The sequence below is a fragment of the Lipotes vexillifer genome, unplaced genomic scaffold, assembly GCF_000442215.2.
Source record: "Lipotes vexillifer unplaced genomic scaffold, Lipotes_vexillifer_v1.1 scaffold352, whole genome shotgun sequence".
Classification (NCBI taxonomy): domain Eukaryota; kingdom Metazoa; phylum Chordata; class Mammalia; order Artiodactyla; family Lipotidae; genus Lipotes; species Lipotes vexillifer.
Window position 1 is genome coordinate 1,746,452 of NW_006776684.1, and position 10,472 is coordinate 1,756,923.

General features: G+C 49.1%; 1 protein-coding gene across 1 annotated transcript in view; it reads left to right on the forward strand.

The window, feature by feature from the left end:
• SORL1 (sortilin related receptor 1) overlaps positions 1 to 10,472 on the forward strand; it is a 168,034-nt gene that overhangs the window by 115,397 nt on the left and 42,165 nt on the right. The window contains exons 26-31 of the mRNA XM_007450615.1: positions 708 to 833; positions 4,316 to 4,423; positions 5,530 to 5,661; positions 6,677 to 6,808; positions 7,460 to 7,594; positions 8,430 to 8,585. Coding sequence (XP_007450677.1) covers positions 708 to 833; positions 4,316 to 4,423; positions 5,530 to 5,661; positions 6,677 to 6,808; positions 7,460 to 7,594; positions 8,430 to 8,585 — 789 coding nt within the window. The remainder of the gene's footprint in view (positions 1 to 707; positions 834 to 4,315; positions 4,424 to 5,529; positions 5,662 to 6,676; positions 6,809 to 7,459; positions 7,595 to 8,429; positions 8,586 to 10,472) is intronic.

Here is a 10,472-nt window from a genome sequence, read left to right on the forward strand (position 1 = left end):
TTTTTTTTTTTTTTTTTTCTTTTAATGACTGTAGATAACGCCCGCCCCGTATTATTGGCTGGTAGATGTCTCTCTCAACTGTCCAGAAAGTTAGATTTTGGATACATCTTTTATTCTCTTCAGACCTGAGGTTTTCCACATTTGAAATTGGGTGGTTTATTTAGAATTATAAAATCATGGCCTTTCAGAACTTACAGGGGTCCTTAGATATGAATATAGATGATGAAATTGAGGCCTCCACACAGTGGAGGACCAGCTTTAGAACCCAGTCCCCTGAGCACACACTGCCTGTCCTTATCCTGCAGAATCTGGATGAGTGAGAAGATAAAGTAGCCAGGTAGAGTGGAGAAAGCACAGGCTTTGGATTTGGACAGCCCTGGTGTCATTACTTCATTGTCTTTGTGAATGTGGGCGAGCTTCTTAGTGTCCTAAGCCTGTTTCTCATCTGTAAAAGGGGGAATACTTCTTACCTCATAAGTTGTTGTGAGAGTGACTGATTTTTTAACATGTATATCTGGGCTTGTAACACTGGTAAACTCAGAGCCTCAAGCTGTTGCCCATTCAGGAGGCTGCATTCCACCTTAAGGGCAGCCCCAGGTCATACCTGTGATCTAGTACAAGCCTTCTCTCCGCTTGGCCCCTGACGGTGATGGGAGCACGGAGGTGAGGGACGTCTTGACCATTTCTCTCTTCTCTTTCTCTGGCAGCCATCTATCACACCTGTGAGGCCTCCAACTTCCAGTGTCACAACGGGCACTGCATCCCCCAGCGGTGGGCGTGTGACGGTGACATGGATTGCCAAGATGGTTCTGATGAAGATCCAGTCAACTGTGGTAAATGGAAATGCTTCGGCCCCCACCCAGAGCATTTCCCATGTCTGCTGTTCAGGAAAATAGACAACAGACAGGCCAGGAAATTGAATAGTGTCCCACTGTGCCCGGGTGCCCACTCTGACCACTAGTGAGCCCGCAGTTTCTGTGTGGCACTGCCGTGCAATGTGTAGGCCTGGGTTATGTAGTCTTAATCCTTGGGCAAGCAGGTTGCCTCACTGCTTGTCCATAACAACTTTGAAGAAAAGAAATAGAAACCCACTAACCCACCCGGAGCACTAAATGCACTCACATTACCAGTGTTCTGCCAGAAATTAGCCAACAGTTACTATATAAATGGTATATTTTATGGCTGAGAGGCCTCTGTTATGGCCTCTTGGGAAGATTGCTTTACCACTCGTTAAGGCAGAACTTGTTCAATAAGATCTGTTTAAAAAACGATTCTGAGATAATCATTCGAAATTAACCACAAAATAGCTGCCATACAAACACAATACATAAAATGCTTTTTCACACCAAACTAAAAAAAAAATTTGTTTTATATTGGAGTATAGCTGTTTTACAATGTTGTGTTAGTTTCAGGTGTACAGCAAAGTGATTCCGTTACACATACACATGTATCTATTCTTTTTCAGCTTCTTTTCCCACATAGATTATTACAGTGTATTGAATAGAGTTCCCTGTGCTATACAGTAGGTCCTTGTTGATTATCTATTTTGTTTTTGTTTTTGTTTTTGCGGTACGCGGGCCTCTCACTGTTGTGGCCTCTCCCGTTGCGGAGCACAGGCTCCGGATGCGCAGGCTCAGAGGCCATGGCTCACGGGCCCAGCCGCTCCGTGGCGTGTGGGATCTTCCCGGACCGGGGCACGAACCCGCGTCCCCTGCATCGGCAGGCGGACTCTCAACCACTGCGCCACCAGGGAAGCCCAATTATCTATTTTATATATAGTAGTGTGTACATGTTAATCCCAAACTCCTAATTTATCCCTCCCCCCAAGCTTTCCCCTTTCACACCAAATAGTTTTAAAGCTCTCTCTCCTTATCCTCTTGCCGTGTGTCTGTGGGAAAGACTCCCTGTTTTGTCCTTATAGTCTCAATACTCTGCTCACACAATACTTCTGACACTTCTTGGCCACCAAGTGTTTGTTTTCCATATCAAGCAATTCCCCGACACCAGCATGTCCTACACTTTAACTCAGTCCTGACACTGTCTTCCTCAAGACAGTGTCACATCACACAGCCCCCACTTCAGATGCCAGTCACAAGTCCTGTGTTGTCACATGTTCTTCTGATCAACCAGCTATAAATCTGGGTTCCTACCACCTCTTCTTTGGGTTTGATAATTTGCTAGAATGGCTCAGAGCACTCAGTGAAATAACATTTTTCAGTTTATTATAAAAGGTTTTGATGAACAGCCAGATGGAAGAGAGCCCAGAGCCCAGGGCAGGGTACGGGGAAGGCCATGGGCCTTCCATGCCCTCTCCAAGCCCCACCACCCTCCAAGCACCTCCATGTGTTCAACAGCCTGGAAGCTGTCTGAACCGCCTACTTTTGGGATTTGGGGGTGGGGCTTCATCACTTAGGCATGATCCATCGTGAACTCAGTCTCCAGATCTCTCCTCTTCCTGGAGTGGGGATGGGCTGGAAAGCTCCAAGCCTCTAATTGCCGCATGGCTTTTCTGATGACCAGCCCCCCCAGTCACCTCATTAGAACAAAAGACATTCCCGTCACTCAGGAAATTATAAGGGTTTTAGGAGCTTGATGCCAGTAACCAGGGGCAGAGACCACTATACATCTTTTCTGTTATTTCATACCATACGTCCCTAATTTTCATGGGGTTGTACTCATTGTCTGCATGCTGTTCTATATTCTGCTCCTTTCACGGCACAATATTAAACAAAGATGTTTCCATACATCTGTATTTTTCTGTGGTTAGTGTTTTCATGGCAGATGCCTTTTTTGTATTTTTGCTTTAATGTAGTTTTACTTAGTCCCTCCCTGGTTGAGTAATTTCAGTTTCATACTGTCATGCATAGTAAAACTGTTCGTGTCCTTGGAAATGAAGGCTTCATTTTCCTTTGAGGTACTTCCTGGGGTATGTCCCTCAACGTGGAAGGGCTGGGTCAAAGGTTCTGATCGATTTCCATGGTTCTCATTAAGCGTTTCCAGATTTTATTTCCAAGTGACTATACTGAAAGGCTCTCCATCAGTAATATATCGTATGTTTCCCCAAGCCTCCCTTGATTTAATCTTTTGAGTTGTTTTCACTAATTTAGTGAGGGGGCATTTGTCTTGTACAATTTAGAATTTATACTTTGGAAAAACCTTTTTATGCTGAGTGACATTAACTATTTCCCCAACTCATGGTACTCCTTTACTGTTTCTGTCTGATGTCCTTTGAACAGTCTCCTAAGAATGATGACTTTTTACAGGATTAAAACACATTTCCTTGCCTTATCCCTGATCCTCCTGGGACCATTCCACCAAGAGCTGGGTTTGCAGCTGGCCTGCTGGAAGTGATTTTTAAGCCACATGTCTGGCGGGAGCTCTCTGTTCAGGAGAATGGGTGACCTAGTGCTAAGAATTCTATGCTAAGTGCGAAACCTAAGATTCTTAACATTTCTGGGACAAACTTTCTCCAAAAGGGCTTCGGTTTACAATTCCCAAAGAATTAAGACAGTGAGTGATTTAAGAGCGTCCTACTTTTTTCCATCCACTTGAAGCTTTTCTTTTACTTTTCATAAAAAAAAAAAAAAATTTTTTTTGAGTAGATAAGAAAAATCTGCTCAGTCCCCTCCCTTTGTTGTGTATCCTTTCAGAATATTTTTGTGCATATATGCAAATTAAAATATACTACGTGTTCTTGTCCTGTTTGACACATGTAGTATGCCACGTGCCTTGGTTTTCCACATAACTGTATATCTAGGACTTGTTTTTTTTTTTTTTTGTGGTACGCAGGCCTCTCACTGTTGTGGTCTCTCCCGTTGCGGAGCACAGGCTCCGGTCGCGCAGGCTCAGCGGCCATGGCTCACGGGCCCAGCCGCTCCGCGGCATGTGGGATCCTCCCGGACCGGGGCACAAACCCGCGTCCCCTGCGTCGGCAGGCGGACTCCCAACCACTGCGCCACCAGGGAAGCCCTAGGACTTGTTTTTACGTAGTGCTTCTTCAGTCTCTTGTAACAGGCTGGTGTTCCTGTGTACAGTAATTACACCGTCCCCTATTGACGGATACGTAGGTGGTTTTCGATCTATTACAAACAGTGCTACAATGAATAACCTTGTGCCTCCGTTATTTTTCACTCGTGTAGGTAGATTACTTTTCTTAAGGGCCATTGCTGGGTCACCGGATGTATACATCTGTAATAGTGATAGCTCTCCGTAGGGTGGCACAAATTTATACCCATCACCTCCCCAGCCCCCCGGCCAAACAGTGATGTGAGTTCCCTGCCTGTTTCCTTATTCTGCTTCTTGAATCACATTCCAGAGGAGAAGTGCAACGGATTCCGCTGCCCGAATGGCACCTGCATCCCGTCCAGCAAGCACTGCGATGGTCTGCACGACTGCTCGGATGGCTCAGACGAACAGCACTGTGGTGAGTCCTCACCCTGCCTGAGGGACGCCTTGTGGCTGTGAGTGAAGGGCACACATTGGACTAAATGCTTTCATTTCCTCAGTACCTGCCTGCAATTAGCTTGTAAATGCAGTGACCCCAAGTTCTCGACCAGGACTCAGAGGGAGGGGGTTGGGGAGGTGCGGTCTGGGGGAAGGAGAGCAGGGGAGGGAGGCGTGGTGGGTGACTGTGGAATTAGGTCATGGTCCATGATCATCTTTGTTCAACTGCAGTATGTCCTGTGAATGGACCAGTGGTTTGGAATTGGACACTTATTTCTCCTATTTCATTGGTTTCCCTAGTTGCTGACTATTACTCGGGTAACAGTTTTAGGCCCAGTGATCCTTTTTATGCCCAGTTTATTGGACCCGGAAAGGTTGTCTGGAGTCAGTGGTGCCCATCCTGCGGAAGAGCAGGCTGGAGACCCAGGGATGAGCCAGCGTGGCAGTTCAGGTCTGAAGGCCGCCTTCTCACCATGTCTTCACGTGGCCTCCCCTGTGCCTGCATCTCTGTTGCCTCTTATATGGACACCACTTCCATTGATCCTTTTGATCAATTTATCAATTGATTTATCTCCCTTTACCTGGATTACTTCTGTAAAGTCCTATCTCCAAATACAGTCACACTGGGGATTAGGGCTTCAACATAATATAAGTTGGGGGCGGGGGAATTCCCTTGCGGTCCAGTGGTTAGGACTCCGTGCTTTCATAGCAACAGTTTGCCAAGCCCCATGTTGGAGAGTCAGCATTTGATTGGTAAGTGGTTAAGATCATGGGCTTTGATATCAGGCAGCTCTGGGATTCAGGTTCGGCTCCACCCTCATCCACTGTGTGCTCTTGGCAAAATACTTAACACTGCCATCCCCTGTGTTTCATTTGGAAAACAGGAGAGTAAAACCTCTCATCATATTGTCCTGGGAGTTTAACCATGTACTAAAGCTCAGGGTTTGCTCAGAGCAAGCGCTCGGTGACTGTGCCTGTTACTCCCGTTTCCCGAATGCGCGTCTGGCCAGGGTGCATCCTCCCAGGGCCCGTGAGGCCTCCAGCCCCGGTGGCTCATGGCCTCTTTCCCTTGCTGGACCCTTCCAGAGCCCCTCTGTACTCGCTTCATGGACTTCGTGTGTAAGAACCGCCAGCAGTGCCTGTTCCAGTCCATGGTGTGTGACGGCATCATCCAGTGCCGCGATGGCTCGGACGAGGATGCGGTGTTTGCGGGATGCTGTGAGTGGGGCAGGGGGAGGGGGGTCACTCGCGGGCACTGGAGAGACTAAGGGGTGCTGGGCTGCCTGGGGATGTGCCTCCATCTAGTTTACAAGGTCTCGATTGAGGGTCCAGTCTTGCCTTTTCTGAGAAGGCTCACCTTTGTTGCTTCGGAAACTTGCTTGTTAGTTGTACAGATAAACGGGAGGAAGAGGATGACCGAGACCTTGGCCCACATGTCAACTTCACCCGCAGGCTTTCTTGCGCCCCCATCACTGAGTGGCGCCCTTGCCTTGCTGCAGTGTCTTCACCACACTCACTTCCACTTCGCATGCTGTACGCTTATTTTGTGGGCTGCCTCCCCCAGCTGGAGTGTGTGTGCATGAGAGCAGCTTCTTTGTCTCGTGCACTGCTGCAGCCCTGTTCCCCAACACTGACCTGCGCGAATTACATTGGGCTGGCCAAAAAGTTCGTTCGGGGTTTTCCGCGATGTCACGGACGAACTCGAACGAACTTTTGGGCCAACTCAATAGTAGGTACTTGCGTCAGTCTGCTTGGGATGCCAAAACAGAGGACCACAGACTGGGGGCCTTCAACAACAGAAAGGTAATCTCTCACAGTTCTGGAGGCTGTACATCCAGGGTTAAGATGGCGGCAGGGTTGGCTTCCTCTGAGGCCCCTCTCCTTGGCTTGTGGATGGCCGTCCTCTCCCTGTGTCTGCACATGGTCTTCCTGCTGTGCCTGTGTCCTCATTTACTCTTCTGATAAGGACCCCAGTCCTGTTAGATTAGGGCTCTACCCTCATGACCTCACTTTAACTTAATTACCCCTTTCAAGACCTTATCTCCAAATATAGTTGCATTCTGAGTTGCTGGGGCCAGGCCTTCAACTGACTCACTTTCGAGGGATCCTTCAGCCGTGCAATCTCTTGGTGGAGGACATTTGTTCTTTCCTCTCGTTTCCAAACAGCAGTGTTATATTGAGCTCTTCGGTGTAGAAGCAAGCTGGACTTTTCGGGTGTTTGTTCCTTCCCTAGCCCCAGGCCCCGAGTTCCGCAAGGTGTGTGATGAGTTCAGTTTCCAGTGTCAGAATGGAGTGTGCATCAGTTTGATCTGGAAATGCGACGGGATGGATGACTGCGGTGATGACTCTGATGAAGCCAGCTGTGGTAAGGAGACCTGGGGTCTGCCTCCTCGCTTCCCTGATCTCCGGGTTGAAGGCGCCTGAAGTTAAGGAGGGGGCGCTCGGCCCACTCCGGCACCGGCTTTGCCATCTCCTTCCTCAGCCACAGTTCCTGCCAGTTCTTGAATCCGCGTGTAAGGAATTGAGTCTTAAAGTGAGGACCTACCCCCTAGCAGGGGTTAGCGAGTGTTTACTCCGTTTTCTTTTCTTTCCCCAGTTAGGAAGTTCACGTTATACATAAGGAATATGATAGAGGAGTTATGATAAATATTTTGGAATGTGCTTCCCCCTCCCTTGTAAAGGTTACAGATGCCACAACGTAATAGAAATCACTGTCACCATGACGTTATCATCCAGTAGTTAGGTCATTCCTTTGGTGAAGTGTCAAAATTAAAACTCGGGTGTCGTTAACCAGACATAGAGGCATAGGTCAGAGAATGTGAGATGGAATCCAGGAAGGTGGGCTTTTGTTTGTGGATATGCTCTTGTCTCCCGATGCATCCAGGAAGCTGCCTTGTCCTTCTCTGGGAGGGCCTTGTGGGCTGCCTTGGGGCTTGGGTGAGGAGCCTGTGTGTCCTTGGAGCTCTGTGTTCACAGCGTGCGGGGCAGATGACTGACCATGCGGTTCACCCCCCAGAAAACCCCACGGAGGCCCCCAACTGCTCCCGCTACTTCCAGTTCCCATGCGAGAATGGGCACTGCATCCCCAACAGGTGGAAATGCGACAGGGAGAACGACTGTGGGGACTGGTCTGATGAGAAGGACTGTGCAGGTGAGGGTCCGGGGCAGTCCCGTCGCTGAGACATGCCAGCGTCCTCCCACCTGTTCACACAGAATCCAGCTCTGTCTCTTTGGTGCCTGGCTTAGGCAGTGATTTTTTCGGGGGGGCGGGGGGTAACTCTCTCTCTGAGTTCTTTTCTCTCCCCCTCCCGCTGTGAATGCAGCCCCGTTGATTTCTCCTGTTCCGAGGGTTATGCTTTCCAGGGCACGGTGAGGACTTTAGAGCCTGGCTACCCCAAGTGTGGGCTGCAGACCCACAGCTCCTTGTTAGAATGGCAGCCTCTGACCCCACCCAAGGCCCTCCTCCTGACTCAGCGTTTGCATTGTAACGAGCGCTCTGGGTGACGCATGGGCCGTGACACATTTATGTGTACGTGATACACGCCAGGGGAGCACTGGTGTGGGCGGTGTGCCCATCCCTTTCCTTCTTGGTGTTCTTGTCCCAGAGCTGTTCTCGGGAAGGTTGGCGTTAAGTTAAGCAGAACAGGGTTTATCCTCCGTAGGAATTAATTCTCCCACCCACCCTGTGCATTCCAAGTCCTTCCACCAGCCTGCATGAGCCCCTGCGAAAACTAACTCTTCCGAATGTTAGCCCAAATCAAATCAAATAGGTAAGGTGAATCCGCTCCAAAGAAGGGAAGAGAATACAGTCTGTTCTGACACCCCATCATAAATGATTTTCCGCTGTTCAGAACTGTGCCTGACACCGGCCTCCCTGGGCAGGTGCAGCTAAATCTGGGACATCCATACTAGGTTTGGGACACATTTGGGTCTGAGATCAAGCTTCCTGTAACATTTTGGGTTTCCTTGCTTGGTGTTTTCCTCAGATTCACATATTCTTCCCTCCCCTACTCCCGGGCCCTCTACGTGTCTGCCCAATTACTACCGCTGCAGCAGTGGGGCCTGCGTGATGGACAGCTGGGTGTGTGACGGGTACCGAGATTGTGCAGACGGCTCGGATGAGGAAGGCTGCCCCTCGCCTGGTGAGTACTGCACCTGGCCCTGGCCCGTGGCACCTGCTTTAAGGAGAGGACCTCTGGGGCTACACCCTGGGCACAGCCTGGCAGAAGGCAGTATCCTGCCCTCTGGGACTCTGCTCTGTGGCCAGGCCCCTTCTCACCTCCAGAGCAGGGAGACCCCAGGGAACTCAGAAGTCATCTTCTGTCACTGCCCTCTGATCTTCCTGCAGGGAAAGGCCAGCCGCCCTGCTTTCCTCCTTGGCTGTGGTTGGGTCTCCTTTGCTTCCTCTCCACAGGAGGTTACCATGGGAATTATAGGGGAGGTGTCTGTGTGTATTAAACTCTCGGGGCGGCGCAGGGTACAGAACCCGAGTCTCTGGCTTGCGAGTTGGCGGCCATCCTATTAACAGAAGGGTAAGCACTGCCATCTAGTGGCTGAACACAGAGAGGCTCTGGAGGTCTGTGAGTGACCATATTGCTTGGAGGTCTTGGTGAACCGTGAGACCGCCGCCTAGGGCACACCCTTAACTGCCGGCAGAATTGTATCCTTTCCTAAACAGTTTTCCATTTCAAACTCAGTTATAATAAAATAATATTATCATTGCTTGCCATGGTTTACATAATTCTTTTCATCAAACTTATAGGTCAGTAGTCTGATTTTCCTCCTTTAAGACTTGTTTCCATCCCATCTCTTCCCTGTTTAAAATCATCACTGGTTTCCACTTGTCCTTTTTGTCCAGAAGATAGACCCTAACCCCTGAGTCCTATTTTCAAGGCCCTGTTTGAGCTGACCTTTCCTTGCTTGCCATTACTTTTCACTTCTGCAAGCTGCACTCCTCACCCACCCTGGACACACCTGCTTCTTCTCTGCCTAGATTCCTCCAGTAGGGTTTTTGCCCTTATCAGACCCGACCTCGTCCCCCTACTTTCCCTCTCTGTGAAACCCACTGTCGGTCAGGGCAGACAGAAACACAGGTTTCGTAGTTAAAGGAGACCTCAGTATGTTGTCAGTATTTCTCAAAGTACAGCATGAAGCCCACCTGTAATGGAATCACTTGGGGTGTTTATAAAATTATAGAATCAGGACTTCTGCCTGGAGCCCGGGAGTTCCCCGTGTGAATGGTAGGCTGACTAAAGATTGAGGCTCCTCTTTCAGGCAGGTAGGGTTTTATTCCCCCTCTCAAGACCCACCCCCACAGAGCTTTCATTGAGTTCTGTAGCTGATGTCCACCCCTTTTCCAGTGTCATTGAACTCTGCCCTGTTGTCCTTTTGGCGCTTAACTATGAACGGCCACATGTTGCTTCTTGGTCATTGCATGTGTATAAATCTTTCCTTTCCACAGCGATTGTGCCAGACCTCGTGTTTTAGTCTGAACCTCCCACTCTGCCTACCACAATAATAGGCAAATAGCCAGTGCCCCATAAATGCTTCTCAGATTAAAATAAATGAAAAAAAAACCCTTCTGTCCCTTCCCTTTTCCCCCAAGGCCCATCTCTCTATGTAGTAACTTGATTGTCCCTCTCTCAAAATTGCCTGTTGGTTACTGAAACTGAGCAGGACGTTAACCAACTCCTAGCAAATTCGGACTAATTCAATGAGCAGATTCCTGTTTAGATGCTGCATTCAGCTTTTTTGAATTCTTTTTTATGTATGTCGCCCGTGTGACGTTAAATTGGCATCTAGCTCTCAGATCTTATTTCTTCACTGGATAAGTCTCTGAACTGGGTTCTCTGCCTCATGTCTCCCCATTTGCGATTTATCTTCCAAGAAGCCTAATACATACTAATATGTAATTATATCCTCTCCCAGCCTGGACCCCCCTGATGGTGCCCTTACTGTCCAGGTGTAAGCACCATGATGTGCCTTGGCCCAGTCCTCTGGCCTCATTTCCCACCCCCCCCCCCACCCCC